Below are 19,335 nucleotides of genomic sequence, written 5' to 3' on the forward strand. Positions count from 1 at the left end.
GACCCGAGAAGAGCTTAGGATATACCTCTCTGTAACGGTTGGATGTACTCTGAACTGACTCGATATTTTTATCAGTTGTAATGCTTCAATCGCTAGCCTGCCTAATAGCGGCTCTTGCAGATTCTTCACAACATAGACCTCTTGAGTTGTAACAGCATTTTTAAACTTCAACCTAGTGCTGAACTTGCTCAACACATTCAGTGAGTTTTGGCCAGGGCCAAACAGTTCTTTCATAGACTTCTGAAGTGGAGTTTTTATCTCTGGTACACAGCCCTCTGGGATGACAGTTACATCTGCACCTGTGTCCATCTTAAAACACACACTTTGGTTCTCTATGAAAACATTAACATACCAAGATGCAACCCCATCTTGGAAACTGCACCTAGAAATGCATTTTCTCTTGAATCCTTTAGTCACACCACTAACATTTCAGTGAGACCTAGTTTTCTATCCACCCGGCTTGCCAACCTTGCTGTAACACATTGCAGCATAATGTCCCATTTTAGAACACTTACGGCATTCAGCATCTTTGGCTGAACAAACATCATGTGGTTTATGTGGCCTTCCACATTTCTTACATTTCTTTTGTTGCACAGTATGTTTGGTTCCTGGGCTATTTCTCCTGTTCACTCTGTCTATGACCCCTGGTGCACTGCTCATAATTGCTTTTGCTTGAATGTGTGATGACTTGTGTGCTCGGCACACTTCTACGCACGATGACAATGTCAACTTTCTATCCTCCAAGAGTTCCTAACGAACTGTGTCATCTCTCACTCCAAGTACTATCCTGTCTCTGAGCATATGGTCCTCATATGTATAAAAATTGCATGTTTTGACAAGTTTCTGCAGTGAAGTTACATATGCATCGATTGTCTCGCCCTCTTCTTGGTTCCTTTTGTTGAAGAGAAATGTTTCGTATATTTCATTGGCTTCGCCTATGCAAAACTGGGAATGGGTTTCCTCTCAAAGTATCTTTGTCGTCTCTAAATTTATGTCCAACGTCATATATAACATAATGAAAATGTGTGGAGTGAGTCATTAAACTTCAATATAGCAGCTATGCAATGCTATGACACCTAACAACCGTTGTTTAATATTTCATGAAACAAGCAGTCCTTTTCTTTGCGAACACTAAACTTGCTTGGTTTGAACAGAAAATATCCCAATGAGTCCATTGACAGGAATGAATGAATAAATATTTTATTTAACAAGCACTCAGAACATTTTAATTATGTGTGTTATAAGCTGTGGACATATAGCTACTGTCCACACGGTAACCAGTCAATTCGTACCATAGTCATTTCGTACCCAATTTTACCATTTCGTACCCAAGTCATTTCGTACCCTGGTCATTTTGTACCATAGTTATTTGGTCATTTCATACCATAGTCATTTCGTAGCATGGTTATTTCATACCATGTCTGTTTGGTCATTTCGTTCCTCAATAATTTATTGTGCAGCTTAGTTGACTGATAGATAGTAAAATGTCGAATTACTGATTTAAAAAATAAACATTAGGCTAATGCAGCTATATTGAAGCCCCACCCTTAAGAAAGAAAGAAACAAATTAACAAACAAATAACAAGAAAAAGAGTATATATTACTTTTATTACTTTTATCTTCGAATGTTTCCATTCATCATTATATTAATTACCAACAAGCACTTTGTGTTAGAATAACATATTAAGATCTTCTGAGACAAGCTGATCTCAGAAAAACCTTAATTACCCACGAAGACCGTGTGTTAGATAAACAAACGGATTATGGTTTTATAAAATAAACAAAGGCCATGGTGATTAGAATGATTGTTTATCCAACAGCAGTAAGGCAGGCATAGGCAGAGAATCTGTCGACAGCGGGTAAGGACGTAAGCCTATATAAGGGGGGGGGGGGGGGGGGGGGGGGGGGTGTGAGTCTCGTATCATATGAATGATCTTCAGTGGCAATATACATATGTTCATTTAAACCTTTGCTCACTTTACAAGGTATGTTTACACGTCAATGTTTATTCGTCAACAATAAAAATAAGAAGTGGTATACCATGACAAAAATAAGATACAGAGTACGAAACCACTACGGTACGAAATGACCAAACATTATGGTACGGGATAGTAAAAAGTAGGTACGAAATGGCTATGGTACGAAATGACTGTGGTACGAAATGACCAAAGCACTATGGTACGAAACGACTATGGTACAAAATGACTATGGTACGAAATGACCATAAACTATGGTACGAAATGACCATAAACTATGGTACGAAATGGATGGTACGAAATGACTAGTAACCGTCCACATATTGCCATTGGAGAAGAAACCTGCTACTACAACGCAATGGGCTACTATTTTCGATCAGCAGCAAGATATCTTTTATAATCAGCAGATTCTGAGATAGGATAGTACATACCACGGCTTTTGTCACACTAGCTGTGGAGCACTGATTGGAACTAATAATAACCCAATATGGACCCTCCGACTCACATCAAGCGAACGCTTTCCACTGGTACTGGGCACCCCATTGACAGGAATCCATATTACTACCCGTCTCTTCTTAAGCAAGCATCCTACCACCGAGATATCTCCAACTTCGTATACAATAAATAAATTCACATTGTCAAGTAATAAAACGGCACCCCATAAACCGTACCCCATAAACATTGAGGTCAAGGGTCAGAAACAGCTCCATTCAACTGCAACTGCGCATGCGCTACCTTTTCTCGTGCATATGGCGACATGTGCTCTTTGGGAAATTTCATGTTTCTCAAGCCATGTTAGCCTTCCTGCACCGTTTGTGAACGTTATTTCACCAGACGTAAATAAGTCCGTTTATATCCACAGTTCGTCTTTATTGGAAAACATCGTGTGCTGCAACGATTAAGACGAGGAGCATGGAATAACTGTCTACGTGGCCAGACCATATGATGAGTTGTGTATTTCGTTGTTTACAGGAATAGGACACACGTTTTCGAATACTTGTCCTTGCCAGTATAAGTTCCTGCGTGTACAGCTTTCTACATAATTAATACCTTTTTTCGAAATTTAACTTTTAAGTCTTAACAGGTACGGAACATATGGAAGGACAAGAACCAAAAGTCCAGTGGTGTTTTCATTGAAGTTACTACTTTCCGTGTGTTCAACTTTATCAAACTTCAAAGTGGGTGTCGACGACTAAGGGGCCACATTTTAACATATTGTTAATTAGTTTTGCTATTGTTCTGTTGTATAGTAGCAGAATTGCCACACATTTGCACATTTTGTGACAGTACCAAATGACAGAGAGACGATATTGGTAAATCCGTGTGAAAGTTGGCCACACCAGCTGTTGTTTCCAAGTGACAACATGGCTTCAGCTGTAAGCTCTGCCCATTCCAGTCAGTCTGACTGTACTGTGAGGAAAGGCAGTGCTGGTCAAGTTTCAAATGACTCCATGGCCCAAAGCGGTGCCAACCAGCCCTGTGATGCAGCATCCACCAATGGACAAGAAGAATCTGTAAATAAGACTTGTACAGAAACTTCATCATCCTCAAGTAATAATGGTCCGAAAGAAAAAAAAGAAAACGATAAGACTGTAAAACGATTTGACAGCAAAAACTTCATTGAGGCTCCTCTTCCCAAAACCAATCCATGGAAGAAGCCGAAAGATGTTTCCAGTCCTCCGCCAACAGGTTTGTTGTTAATCCTAGCTTGAGTGGCCTCTTGTGACTGTAACCCTCATTTTGTTTATAACTTTATTTGTGAGAATACGGCTAGAATGCTCAAGTAAAAAATGGTATCTTTTTAAATTTTAAGACTAAAGGACCGCCGTCAAGTATTATTTTCCCGACCGTCCCTAGTTTTTACCCCCCCCCCCCCCCCCCCGGACCCTAATTTTTTTCTTCTCTTAAACTGAAAAAACCCCAAACATATATAATAATAAAAAGAAGTAAAAATAAGAGGACAACATCACCAAACAAGAATATTTCCTTCCTTGCACATTGTTTACGTACTATTATGTGATACATTTTGCACATGTAATTCCCTTCCGAAAAACATTGAGAAATTATGGAAAAGCTTTTGTAATAGTTCCTTCCCCTGATTAGCTACCACCGAACAGCTTGGTCGGTCACGGAAGTAACCGAATGTACGAACATAGCCTTGGTACAGGTTATTTCGATTAAATATAATCGTATCAATTCAGCTTAATTCTCGTCTTCACTTAAATCAACAGGTCTTATTATTAATGCATCTCAAATGTTTGCATAAAGTATTTAAATTAAGAACAACGAAATTAATACAAATGTCCCGTTAATTTAAGGAAATAGACAAACCGTGCATACCAATACTGCTACTACTACTACGACAATAATGATAATGATGATAAATAATAATAATAATAATAATTATTATTATTATTATGATAGTATTCAATTTAAAAAAAACCCCCAAAAAACACCCAAAAAACCCCTACCTACCTACCCTAATTTTTTGGGGGATGCAATCGGAAACACACATATTTTTTTTGTTGGTAAGAGTAATCGGTCCTTAATCTAGCCCAAGTACTCTGTCATTTGAGCACGAATACACACACCAAAGACACCACAGGACGAAACCAATCGGCACCTGCATATTTACACACAACATTGTTGAAAGATAATAAGGGGGCAAATTAAGTGGTACGGTCTTTCCACAAAGTCGATGAACACACAGCGATTTAGCTTACGTTAACCAAGCTGTCCCTCTTTCTTTCCACAAAGTCGACGAACACACAGCGATTTAGCTTACGTTAACCAAGCTGTCCCTCTTTCTTGCTTTTTTTTTTATGATTGGGAGCAGGGTTTCACATGACGCAGGAATCCTTACCTAAAATACTCAAAAATAAAATCTGTGTGCGTCAATTTACGCAGAATGTTTCTGATGTCATTCGAATTTACATTAAATTATTTATAAGTTTTTTAAATACATGAAAACCTAGCAACTGCGAAGTTCAAAACGAAAATAGCCGAGTGGTTTAACTGGTTCCCAACCGCATCAATACGTTTATCATAACTTAGTGTTATAAAAAAGTGTGGCTGATATATTTTACAAATCACTTTATGTAAGTTTAGATCATCATGACAATGTCGAATGTGTGGTCTGTATATGGATATCAGAATACTTAATCAGTCGCAAGTTTTCAGTTAGCTTGATTTGTGTAGTTTTTCTATTCTGCAGTCAATCGCTTGGTTTTTTTCAGAACAAAAATAACCGAGCGGTTTAACAACCCCAAGTTCAGCCAGCAAACTTTTGCTAACGTTCGCGAACTATTTGATTGGTTCCCAACATGACCATTTGGTTTACGGTGAAGTGCATAAACCAGTCTACCGGACGTTTTTCTGTTCAGTCTGGCTGAACTCGGCCCAGGTTCCTAACCTGTAACAAGTCGTTCGCCCTTATTACTAGTTCACCCGAGTCGTTTTGAACAGGGTCGATTCATATCTCCGAGTCATTTCGCCCCATGTTTTAATTCACCCTAATTTTTATTTTGTTAATAATATCCATTGATTTTTAGATGTCATATACCATATACACGAAATACGTGCAAGCATTAGACTCGCACTGCATGCTAGTACTGATGTGCTGTGGTTTCTTATTAAATATACAACATGCCCAGCTGAGGTTCAAATGCCGAGTATGGTATGTTGATTTCACCTAGCTTCAGTTGACAGAAAGTAAAAAGCTGATAAACCATTAATATCCAAAGACTGAAAATTACCTAATATTTGGTAATGAATAAACAGAAGAAAAAAGACTTCAAAACTATAATAAATATATTTATTTTGGGGGCGAAACAAATCGGTACAAATGACATTTAGGGCGAACCAACCCTGAGTGAAAAGGACTACGGGTGAAACAGTGCAGGGTGTGAAATGGTTTTCGGGCGAAACGACATGGAATCTTCAACCATATCAATATATTTAAAGGTATTTTGTGTAAAAAACCCAAAGTGACTGATGTAGTGTGCCAGTATCTTTATCTAAATTTAGATCATCGTGACTGTCAAATGCACCCTCTCTTTATGATTATGTGAGTTTATGGATATCAGATAATAGTTAACCAGCCACAACTTTTTAGTTCAATCTATATATCTAGGTTTTCGTGTTTTTATTATTTTTCTTTATTGTTTTTAATACATATTGATCGTTGAGCCTATCTTGTATCAGGAGTTAGTCATAATTATTGCACAGATTTGTAAGTTTAATTAATCAACGCATTTGCTACTTTGCTTTAAAGAAATTGGCATATATGTTTTCATGCAAAGAATATCATGGCAACTCCTGAATAATAGTATATTGTTCGTACAGACACCACTCACCATGAAGCTATGTTACAAAGCAGGTTAACATGCAGTATGGCTAAAAGCCAAAGGGTGCATAAAAGGAGAGAATATTTCATCTCAAAACCACTGAAATGTTAAATTTACGAAAGAGACAACAGTGAACCCTGTCATTGCCAAATTACGCCATACTAGTAATTGATTTTGATAGTTCTGATTTCGTACATCACTGAGTTGAGCAACAGGTAGAAGCTATAAATATTTCTGACATTATAATATAATAGGTAGGGTTATAACTTATCCTTTGATGTATTGAATGATGCGATAATACCAGCAGTGGATCAGTAAAGGTATATTCAATTCCTTGCTACAGTATGTAACATATGTTCAAATTATTGGCACAGTGCCATTATCTAGTTGACATATATAGAAAGCTGACTCGAGGGTGGTTTTCACTGTCCAGAATCAAAAAATAATATAATTTTAGGGATTTCCCTTGGCTATTGGAAAATTTCAGCAAATTATCTATTAAACTACAAAAATTGCAGAAACCCAGTTATTTTCTAGCAAAATATATTAATTATTACATAAAATTATTTTACAAAATGAAAACAATATTCTCCAGTTGTTTTTAAATTTTGCATTTGGCTAATTTTACGAGTGCTATGTGGAGCTAGTTCTGAATTACATAGTGGGAATTTGTATGATGTCAAAGTACAAGTAATAATTTTAGTGACGTCAGTACAGAGAATACTTTCTGTGACATCAGAATACATATAATAATTTGTGATGTCAGATAATATTTGATATACAGAAATCAGGAGATTATAATATAGTTAGATGCTTAAAACTCTTGTATTTTATGTCAGTAATAAATTTTTTTATGAGAATATACTATCCCTTTAAAGATATGATTTTTAATCAAATATAATACTAATCTTTGGTAGTAACACATTGTTTGGTGGATATGGTAAAATAGTATGTTTTAAATTTAAATTGCTGAATTGTATTGATGATTACAAGCTTACATACCAGTATTAATTTTGTTGTTGTTGAAATATCGGTATTAAATTTTGTTTTGAAATACCAATACTTGAAACTACTTTTATTAGTAGAAGTTTATTTTTTTTACTAGTCAACTGGATGAATTTATACATATGTTATGACGTCACATGTAAAAATCGTCTAGCCCTAGGGTCAGACAGATTTTTCTAGCACCGTGCAAAAGCTGGATAAACCTGTCCAGTGGGCAAGAAAATTCTGGAAAACCCCCCCCACCTCTTAACGAAAACACTTGCACACAAATCTTTAATTACAGCAGGCAGAGGTCATGCTGGGTGGTAATGAGTTTTAAATGTTTAAAATTGCACGCATCATTTAAAGTGGTTAGACAAATTTTAAACAGTGGTTATATTTTATCATTTATCTGAAAATTAAAAAAATATATCCATTAATTTCCGAGATTTTAGGGTATGTAATTTTACCCTCCATACCCTCTGGCAGAATCCCTGTATAGTGTATTTAAAAGCACGACTAATTTTCTTCAACAATGATGAATTGATTAAACGACAAGCATAAATCTTCCCATGACTAATTGATGTAATTTATATAAGTATGTTTTTTCCCCAGGAGGCCATTCGCTGTGAATGTGACATAGCTTGAAGGCCTTGATACTGTGGTTTTCAACTCAGTATGTGGTGTTAGTTAGCAGGTCTGTGTTGCCCTTGCTCAGCACTGATAAATTTAAGCAGAATTTGACATTTTACTGTTTTCATTAAATATTCAAGGGAATAAATACTAGAAATTAGAATTAATTTTTTTTTATTTAAGATCACACTTGAGGCCAGTTGTTAAAATGTTAGTTACTGTAACCAGTGGTTAAGAAAAATTATCAAAACAAAAGACTGCTAATAATTGAAAATGTAATGTTGAAGCTAAATTCTGAAGTTTATTTAGTTTTTGTGCAAAAATAATTAAAAGCAAAATAATTAAGACTAGTCCAGGGTTAAATAACAGTCTTTAATTACTGCTGGTATGGCAGAAGCAAGTAGACGTTGGGGGTGGGGGAGGGGGGGGGGGCGGGGAGGCTGACCAAGATCAAGGACGCAAAGCAAAGTTTTTAGGAGGTTCGGGTGTGTGTGTTCCCCTGTAAAACTTTAAAACTAGATGTCCTCTCTGCCTTAAGATCTACTTCATTAATTTTTGTTCAGAATTATTGAACCCACTAGGTCCGCCATGACTGTACTGTGAAGTCTGCTACATTTGGATTACATTGAAAATCCTAGTGGCTGTAAAAGTTTCCACTGATTTGCCAGATCCGTAATAGAAGTTACAGGTTTTGGAAAATCATATCTGAATTGTAAATTGTAGGCTGTGTGAGTTTGGGATTTAGCTCAGTAGGTAGAGCACTCGCCTGAAGTGCTTGGGTTGTAGGATCGAATCATCTTGATAAACCCATTGGCTTTCCACCATACCAACCAGTGTACCATGACAGGTACTGTTGTGTGTCTGTCAGCTGGCAACATGTATTGAATTGTTAACAACAATGAATGAAATTTTCGTCTTTGACTGAATGCGATTGATGTTGCTGTTTTATGATCACTTTAGTTGATACAGATCAGGCCCGTAGGAATAACTTTGGGAGTGTGTGTGTGTGGGGGGGGGGGGGGGGGGGCGCACTGATGTATCGGGTACAAACTCTATATCAGATTTTGGTTATAATAGCAAACATTAATATGTAAAGAAAAGAGAAAAAAAAGGCTCACAAGTAGCCGGGGGGAGGGGTATGTGCCGCCCCCCCCCCCCCCCCCCCCCCCCCAGTTCCTAGGGCCTCCAGATCAATGTATGTAATGGTGGATGGCGATGTATATACAGGTACGCGGCTTGGGTCACTTTGTCTTGTCTCTGGATCTTTACTAGGGATGGGATGTGTGGTTGATTTGGTGTCAATTCCTGTTGGTGGGCCTATTGGGCTATATTTCATTCCAGCCAGTGCACCATGACTGGTATATCAAAGGTCATGGTATGTGCTATCCTGTCTGTGGGATGGTGCATATAAAAGATCCTTTGCTAATAATGGAAAAATGTAGGTGGTTGCCTCTCTAAAACTGTCACAATTACTGAATGCTTGACATCCAATAACCGATGACATCATGTACAGAAATCCTGAATAGTTCATTTTTCCTGTGGGTGAAACTGATGGACTTTGTTGAACAAAACAAACCCTGCACCTCCATCATATGTCTGGAACAGCCCTTAAGCCACCCCTAAACAAAATCACCATGTCAGTAGTGAGAAAAAGGAAAAAATGAGGATGGTAATAATAATAATAATAATAATAATAATAATAAATTGGCATAGTAACTATCAGTGATGCCATTAAGAGCAGAAATAACTGCTGAAAATTAGTGTGGCAATTTATGTCATGTGACTTAAACAGGTTAATCCTGAAGTCTAAGAATGATGCAATTTCATTGGTTTATTTTAAACAATTTAATGCACTGCTTTAACTACCAGCTATGGACATATCAACATGGTTATTAACATGCACAAATTATGTTAAAAAACAACAACATTTTGTTGAAAAGTTTATATTCTATGTAGTTCTTTACCTGGCGAACATTTACTAAATAGGTGATGACAAATTGCTGGCAGCCGACCCATTAATGACATCCTTAATTATGAGTTTGTTGGTTATACCGGCAATAAATATTTCAAGGGTGGCTCTAAATAGATTGATTAGAAAAAGATGCCAGTAGATATAAAACCAAACCATGTTTTCTTTTTTTGCTTGTAACATGCTGTCTTGGTTTCACATGTTGGTAAAAAGGTAATATTCGAAGGTATTTAAACATTGAAACATTTAACTTACATCATAGATTCATGCATTTGATTTACATACATAAATTGTGTATGTGTGTTAAGCCATCGGCTGGCGACGGTAAAGGTTTTTTTATGTGGTGTGTAATAAGCAGTTATTGTTTTATTGTAAGTGGTTCGTACCTGTGAGGCATATGTACATAATGTATAGTGAGTGTGATTAAGATGGCCTAGATCGGATGAATGTGACCCGACAGCTGTGTTAAGCAGTGTGTAGTCCACGCCGCGGTTACCTGCCTGCCTGACATCGTGTGCATGCTGCTCTTCACATATGGTGGGATTAAAACCACACGTGAATGGTGCTAACCACTTGCCTGTCCAGTCCTCGTCATAGTCTGTGTGCACAGAACTTGCTGTGTGGCCACAATGGATTGTAGTGTTAAACTAGATGCTTTAAAAGGTAAAAATTCCTTCTGATCCCAGTCAGTTCTGGTGTGTAAGTTGTACAGTACTGTAATATTAACATAACTGATGTTATTTCTCACAGTGTTATCATAGTCACGTAGATGCATTGTGTGTCGTGTTGTTTAAAAGCAATAGGTTATAGATACATTATTTGTTGTTAGCCCATGGCTGTGGATATACTGTGTTATTGTATTAAGCTAACATAATGTCACTGACATTTACATATTGATGTTTTTCTGTCAGCATTTACACACACCTGTTTCCCACTATCATATTACCAGTTATTCTAATGTCGAAGTAATAAAAAAATCCCACCTAAAACTGGTTATTAGAGTGAGTCTGTTCAATCTACTGAAAAACAATAATGGACTTTTTAACTTGTCGAATGTTAAAACTTGATTGCATCATGATTGATTTTGAGGTTGTAATCTAACTCCGTTGGTGCAGCATAGGATCGAATCATCTTAGTGTACCCATTGTGTCAACGCATTTCCCCGTCATAATCAGTTCTCCATACTTGGTGTATCAAAGGCTGTATTATGTGCTGTCTTGTCTGTGGGAAAGCACAAGTTTACAAAAGATCACTTACTGCTGATTTAATGGTAAAATTTAGGTTTTCCCTCTCTAAGACTGTCAGATTTAACAAATGGTTGACAATCTATCATTAATAATAAATCAAGGTGCTCTGGTGATGTAGTTAAATAAAAAATCTTTAACTTTCCATTGATTTTGTACTTGGTTAAACAAAGGCCATGGACTGTGATAAATGTGTTAGTTGTAAAGTATATATAAAAGATCCCTGACTGTTGTTGATTTTTAGAAATAGCCTTTATGATGGAACATTTAGTTTTTCTCATTCTGGACCAAATGTGATTACTGCATTGTAAACATGTGCCTGTGTACTAATCCTTCTCTCTAATGGTGGTTCTAGTGATGTCGTTAAACAAAACCAAATTTCAGTGGTGTGCTATTTAACTGACATTCCCAGTGTTGAAATACCTACTAGCCCTCCTTGACTGGTACATCAATGGTTGTCATATAATATTTATTAATACGACAAAATGCATATATAAAAGTTCTCTTGCTACTTTTCATTGTGTGTCACCTATGTTATGGTAGCTGGTTTCTTTTATCTAAAACAATGTGGAAATAACAATATGTTCAAATATTTTTAAAGTCTTAAAGTACTGTGAGATGCCATAGAAAAAATTATCTTATTTTTTCTTTTACCCACTGGGCAAAACCTACAAAATGCACACTTGAGATCTAATGATTAAACTGTATCTGTGTTATAGTGAAACATTAGTATAGCCATGGGTTTAGATTTAAAAGTTTTATCAGGTCTTCTAGATTATGGTAGCCCCACTCCCATGGCTAGTGATATTCAATGTTGGACTAGTAAATGACTACTATTGCCATGCCTGACGGTTAGTGAAAAACATATGTCAAATGTTGCAGTTGTCTTATTTTGTAAATATGAATATCCTACCCCCACCCCAACCCCCCACTGTTAGTGTTTTTAAGCTCTATCTTCCTATTTAGGTGACATATCTGATTATTAAAAAGTAAAGTAGGGCTAGTGAATTTTTAATTGTGGCTAGTAAATTTTTAAAGTCACTGATCCCATGGCTAGTGGATTTTATAAAAATTCTAAAAGTTCTGGGTTTATAAGACCTCAGCCGAACAACTCCTGAATGTTTGAGTGTTTAGGTCATATTGTCCCACTACTATCAGTATATACTAAGTTTGGTGATCAATAAGAATGAAAATACAGACCTATTATGTGTCATATATTTCATGTGTACATACAGAAATTGCTGAATCGACATACAACACTGAACAGGTTATGCATTACATCACGTGACAGGGATAAAATACAAATACTGATGGCTTTAAAATAATACTAGTTTAATTCAGCTTGAAATAGGATGATGAAATGATATGAAATTATGTACAGTATGAATGTAGCTGTAATAACAACCTGAAACGTTTTCTGCATACTAATACATTTTCCATAATTCATGTGAATTCACAGGTTTACCATGATTTTATTTATCATTCAAATATGAGTAATGGCTCACACTGAAGCAAATTTTTGTGTATCAAATTTCAGATATGTAGGAGGGGTGCAGAAATGAAGAATATTTCACTGGCATGAGGGCCGACAACCAATTAAAATACACTAGCCCACCCCACTTTCTACTAGTCTGCCAGTTAACAATATGTTAATGTTTACTAATATAATATACACTGTCTTCACATCAAATTATATATACTACTCAAAAGAATTTAAGGGTCAAAAATTTATAACCAAATAAATTTCAGAGTGTATTAGATTGATGATGTAAACTACACCAAAAATTTAATTTATTGTTCCATATTTACAAAAAAACACAAATAAACGTCACTGTATACAAGAAAGTCACATGACATGCTGTCAAAGTTGAAGGTTGTCAAACATGGATTTTACACATTAGAACATTCGTTTAATAGTGTGTGAATCCACCCCTGGCGCGAATACACTCGACACATCGTTGCCTCATGCTGTTGATCAGACATCTGAAGAACTCTTGGGGAATGGCCTGCCACTCTTGCCATAAGAAGTTGACCCAGATCATGAAGGTTGGCCGGAGGGGCATGGTTATCCCTAACTATCCTGCCTAATTCGTCCCAGGCGTTCTCTATTGGGGCCAAGTCAGGCGAATATGCTGGCCAATCCATCCTGGCGATACCTTGTTGTCTGAGAAAGTCCGTTACCACCCTGGCGCGGTGGGGTCTGGCATTGTCATCCTGCAGAACTGCCCCGCCGCCAATCTGCTGAAGGCCTAGGAGAACCAACGGCCGGATAATCTCATTCAGATAGCGGATTCCATTCAGATTGCCACCCACCACATAGAGGGGGGTCCTGTGGTGGATAGAGATGCCGCCCCACACCATGACGCTGCCACCACCGAACCGGTGACGTTGTCTAACGTTAACGTCAGCGAAGCGCTCCCCATGACGTCTGTAGACACGAACCCGACCGTCGTTGAACTGGAGACTAAACCTGGACTCATCAGTGAACATCACTCGACCCCACTGAACACGTTGCCACCGCAGATGAAGTGTGCACCAGTGACGTCTGGCCGTTCTGTGACGTGGTAGGAGCGGTGGTCGAACAGCCTGGTGACGGCAGCGTAGATTATTGGCTCTCAGACGATTGCGTATGGTTTGATCAGACACCCGAGTTCCAGTCGCAGTCCACAGATTGTCACGTAATCGGCGTGCACTAGTTGTGAGTTGACGTAGAGCCATATTGGTGGTGTAGCGGTCCTCTCTATTTGTAGTGCTTCGGGGTCTTCCCGAACGTGGACGATTTCGAACAGAATTCGTTGCTTGGTACCGTTGTCACAGTCGGCCAACGACACTCTGACTGACACCAAGTCTCAGAGCAACATTTCTTTGCGTATTGCCATCCTGAAGCCAAGCAATAGCCCTTCCTCGATTTTCGATAGTCAGTTGACGTCGTACCATTGTCGAATTTGGAGTGCACTGTACACGAACACAAGCTCCAATTATACGGAAATTCAGCATTGGGAACATGGAATACACATGCAAAGTGTGCAAATGAAGTGCTTTGTGAAAAAGCTAGTTATGGGCACTTAGCAGACCTTTCGCTTTCGCCCTAATTTACGTGCAAATGTAAGCATGTTTTCACCATTAGAACTAGTCGACAGTGTCAATGACAGTGGATTTTAATTCATTTATGGGTTGCTTAGACCCACTTTCGTCAAAATGGAACAATACCATGCGTGACATTATGGTCTAGCTAATATAATTGACATTCAGAAAATAATGTCGAAAATATCGTCTGACCCTTAAATTCTTTTGAGTAGTATATATATTCATTACTCAATATATTTCGAAATATTGCTATAAAGACAGTTTTTCACAGTGCTATCATATAGATTTACAAAATCCTAAAAAAAAATGTTTAAAATACTGTCAGTCAGAAAAAGATAGATTGCCTGACTGATCGGTAGTTGCATTTTTCAACTTGTCCGTGAGAATTTTTACTAGCATTTGGTGAGCGGGCATGTACTTTTACACCCCTGTGTAGATTATTTCCTTACAAGCTATTAAAATGTGGTTAATTTAACAAAAAAATTATTGCGCAAAGACTAGATATTGTAGCCACAATGGATAAAAATTAGCAATTGGCCGAATTGGGTGATATGGCAAAGAACAGGTTGAGCTCTAATTAATACAAACAGTTAAAGTTTGTTTTGTTTAACAACACTACTAGTGCACATTAATTATTAATCATTGGCTATTTGGATGTCAACATTTGGTAATTGTGACACAGTCATCAGAAGGATCTTTTATATATACTTTCTCACAGACAGGAAAGTACATACCACAGCCTTTGACCAGTTGTGGTGCACTGGTTGGAACGAGAAAACCCCCAGTCAGTTAAATGGATCCACTGAGGTAATTTGATCCTGCGATACAAGCACCTCAAGTGAGCACTCCCAACAACTGATTTGTTTTTTTCTGCGCCAACCAGTGCCCCATGATTGGTATATCAAAGACTGGTATGTGCTGTCCTGTCGGGGAAAGTGTATATCAGCGCCCTCAATAGTTTAAGAAGTAGCAGGCTACAACAGTGATGATAGCAGGGGGCAAAGCGGGGGGTCTGGGGGCCCTCCCCTAGAAACATTTGAAAAATCGAAGAAATTAAAGAAGAGAAAGCACTCTTTTTTTTACCATCAACGAAAAGTAGGCGGCGGCAAAAGCTGTTTCAGGCGGCGATTTGCCGCCGGAGACCGGGTACTTTTGAGGGCTCTGGTATATATATAAAAGATCCCTTGCTACTAATGGAAAAATTTAGCTATTTCCAGGTCACATGCCAAAAAATCAGTAGCCTATGATTAATAAATCTGGGTGCTCTAATGGTGTTGTTAAAAAAACAACTTTAACTTGTAATTTGATGTGTTTGTTTAATTGAAACTAGCATTTAGCTAAATGATTTTGTGACCAAATTTGCAGAAAGAGGCACTATTTAGTTTTTTTATCTGCAATCCACAGATTACTTATCCTGACATGTTTGAGTTTGATTTAATTGGTATTTTTCTTTTGTAGAAAACCGTCAACCAGAAAAGGTGTCAAAACCAGCTGTAAAAAGTCCCAAGAAGGTTGAAGAAAAGGTAATACCTTAGAAATGTCTGAACAAAATAATAGAAAATTGGTTTTTCATCTGTTTTGATTTAAATAAAGGTCTTTAGTAAGGGATTGTAAAAGTACATCTAGATAACAATGCCTCAGTATAATAGAAACAAATATATTGTCTTTAGTAGGGATTCATGAAAGTACAACAGCTAGATAACAATGCCTCGGTATGATAGAAACAAATATATTGTCTGTTCAGGCCTCTGTGAATTAAAAAATTGCGTAATCCATTTATGGGTTACACAAAAATTAATTCAGGTAACCTGTTTTGTTTTTACGAATCATGTCATGACCATGTAAATGATGCAACCCCTGCAATTAAGAAAATGCCCATACCATTGATAAACATCCTGAATATAGCCCACGGCAAAAACCCCATACCATTGGTAAACACCCTGAATATAGTCCCAAGGCAAAAACCCCATACCATTGGTAAACACCCTGAATATAGTCCATGGCAAAAACCCCATACCATTGATAAACACCCTGAATATAGTCCAAGGCAAAACCCCATACCATTGATAAACACCCTGAATATAGTCCAAGGCAAAACCCCCATACCATTGATAAACACCCTGAATATTGTCCAAGGCAAAAAAAGTGCCATGGAGAATTAAAAACTCCATGGTAATCTCCACGGCATTGCCAGTTGCCATGGGCAATTGCAGGGGTTGTGATGTCATAAATTTAATGCATGAACGGAAAATGGGTTATGCAAAACTATATTTCAGGGGTGGGAATTGTCCTCGGATCAGCTGTTTTTTTCTCATGGAACATTGCGTTTCCTGGCATTTTAATCGTCCTTTCCTCCAAAATATGTCAGATGGCACAGATTTTAATCTAGGATTTTAAGAATTTCCGGGACCACTCTAGAGTTCCTCTTTTTTACAGTTCACCAATTCCCACCCTTAATACTTACGTGAGTGACGCACGAACGAAACTATCGCTGTCGCAATTTTCAGAGGCCTGTTATTGAGTGTCGAAGAAAAATCAGTTGATGTAAAAAAAACTTGTCAAGAAAGTGAAGCATTTATTCACGTGTAGACAAATTTGTATACTATTATAACAATTAAAAAAGTTAATTTTTAAACATCCGAGTTCTCCAATAAGGAGTATATGTAAATATTGTTTTAGTGTGAGTATAGTTTTGGTGTATTATGTGTAATAGTGGTAATGAAGTATGTAAATGCATTGTAACACATTTAACTTGTTTCAGGAGGCTCCTCTTGCCGATGACAACTGGCCTGCTTTATGTGAAGTAACTGAGGTATGTTGATTCTTTATATTGTATATCTCATAAAAACAAGGGCGGGACGTGGTACAGCGCTCGCTTGATGCGCGGACAGTGTGGGATCGATCCCCGTCTGTGGGCCGATTGGGCTATTTCTCGTTTCAGCCAGTGCACCACGATTGGTATATCAAAGGCCGTGGTATGTACCACCCTGTCTGTGGGATATGCATCTAAAAGATCCCTTGCTACTAATCGAAAATAGTATCCCATGAAGTGGCGACAGCAGGTTTCCTCACAATATCTTTGTGGTCCGTAACCATATGTCTGACACCATATAACCGTAAATAAAATGTGTTGAGTGCGGTGTTAAATAAAACATTTCTTTCTTTTTGTCATAAACTTCATTCAGTGTTCTCGCTGGATGAAAATTAAAGGAGGGCGGCCACTAGACACCACACCCTTCAAAAAAAAAAAAAAAAAAGGAGGGAGAGTAGTTTGGTTATCATATTGTTGTGTGTTGGTAGACTTTGAGAAAAAACACTCCTTATTTTGCCTACGAAAAAGTGCAACAGGGTTTATAAAAAGACTCGTCTTTTAATTGAACCGAAGATGATATCAGTCTGACATTCACGGGCAGTTCCGGTTTTGCTGGACCGATCAAAGTTTTAGTATTATTATTTTTAATAAAAATTTCAAGATATACGAAAAACAATAAAGATGTTTGTAAAGGGATCTCCTAATGTCAGATACAGTTTTGCTATTTCCATCTTCATCGAATGAATCGATCGCTGTGATAAAATATTGTAAAGGTCAGTGTACATATTATTTGGCACTCAAGATAAATGTTTTTAATGATAAACACTACAACTTCTGTTGTTTTTATAAGCGTTCATATCCCCTCAAAATGAAAAGTTTACAATATTTTATAAAGAACTGCTGAATAAACATTATAACAGAAAGTAAAAATCATCAGTTTCAACCAATTATATCTGCAACTGAGGTCAAAATATCAAACGATAGTTAGTGGAAACAAAATACAGAATGACCGTTCTGATCACGTGACAAATTTGGCGCCAAATAAGAGGGTTTTTTCAATCGGAGATTGCCGAATCCGTAAAAAATAAAATGTTTTCATTGCTTACATAAAATATAACTTTTATTGTGTCTATCAAACATACAAATGGATACAGATATTGGACAAAATAGAGGCTGTTAAAAATACTGTTAAATTACATTACGGTATCTGTCGTAAATTGCTTTTTCGTACACAACGCGGTTTGTTTCCTTTGATGTCCAGTGTGCAGACTGATCGTTCTTTTTTGTGTGGAAAAAAGTGCATTTGGAAATAGTGGAGATACGTGCTGGAAAATAAAGGAGGGCGCTCAAAAATAAACGAGGGCGGGGAACGTGAAAGGAGGGCGGCAAAATGGAATAGCGTGGCGGGGCGCCCCGCTTAAATGGAGCAGCGAGAACACTGTTCATTACATTTTAGTGATTGAAATTTAGTGACCCTAATTTTAACCTGATACTTTGTTTATAAAAAGTTATTTGCAGGAATCCAATGCATTAATGTTTGAGAATTCTCTCTGTTTAATTATTAACTGTGAATTTTGTTTAAAAAAAGTTATTTGCAGGAATCCAATGCATTAATGTTTGAGAATTCTCTCTGTTTAATTATTAACTGTGAAGTTTGTTTATAAAAAGTTATTTGCAGGAATCCAATGCATTAATGTTTGAGAATTCTCTGTTTAATTATTAACTGTGAATTTTGTTTATAAAAAGTTATTTGCAGGAATCCAATGCATTAATGTTTGAGAATTCTCTCTGTTTAATTATTAACTGTGAATTTTGTGCTAAAAAAAGTTATTTGCAGGAATCCAATGCATTAATGTTTGAGAATTCTCTCTGTTTAATTATTAACTGTGAATTTTGTTTATAACAAGTTATTTGCAGGAATCCAATGCATTAATGTTTGAGAATTCTCTCTGTTTAATTATTAACTGTGAATTTTGTTTATAAAAAGTTATTTGCAGGAATCCAATGCATTAATGTTTGAGAATTCTCTCTGTTTAATTATTAACTGTGAATTTTGTGCTGAAAAAGTTTGTTTTTATTATAAGCATCACTTTGCCTTTTAGTCTCAAAATGTCAACAAAAAAGTGTTACCCTCATCGACTTCACAACCAGCGCCAGCGAGTAACCCCCCACCGGCAGATGTTGGGGGGTACGACTCTTCGAAGGAGAACAAGGAGAATACTTCGGATGAAGGTCCCCGCACTCCGAAAGGAAAGAAATGTATGATTATTAGTTTTCTCCATTC

At 37.1% G+C, this 19,335-nt stretch overlaps 1 protein-coding gene across 3 annotated transcripts in view; it reads left to right on the forward strand.

The window, feature by feature from the left end:
• The first annotated feature begins 2,746 nt into the window (after positions 1-2,746).
• Positions 2,747-19,335, forward strand: part of LOC121375446 (la-related protein 1-like) — a 60,123-nt gene continuing 43,534 nt past the window's right edge. For 2 of the 3 annotated variants that reach the window (XM_041502908.1, XM_041502909.1), the window contains exons 1-4: positions 2,747-3,665; positions 15,698-15,762; positions 17,001-17,051; positions 19,154-19,310. In XM_041502908.1, the coding sequence (XP_041358842.1) occupies positions 3,341-3,665; positions 15,698-15,762; positions 17,001-17,051; positions 19,154-19,310 (598 nt within the window). In that variant the 5' untranslated portion in view covers positions 2,747-3,340. Of the gene's footprint in view, positions 3,666-10,467; positions 10,572-15,697; positions 15,763-17,000; positions 17,052-19,153; positions 19,311-19,335 lie in introns of those variants that run through there. The other variant, XM_041502910.1, reaches the window with a different exon arrangement.

The sequence above is a fragment of the Gigantopelta aegis genome, chromosome 6, assembly GCF_016097555.1.
Source record: "Gigantopelta aegis isolate Gae_Host chromosome 6, Gae_host_genome, whole genome shotgun sequence".
In the NCBI taxonomy this organism is placed as follows: domain Eukaryota; kingdom Metazoa; phylum Mollusca; class Gastropoda; order Neomphalida; family Peltospiridae; genus Gigantopelta; species Gigantopelta aegis.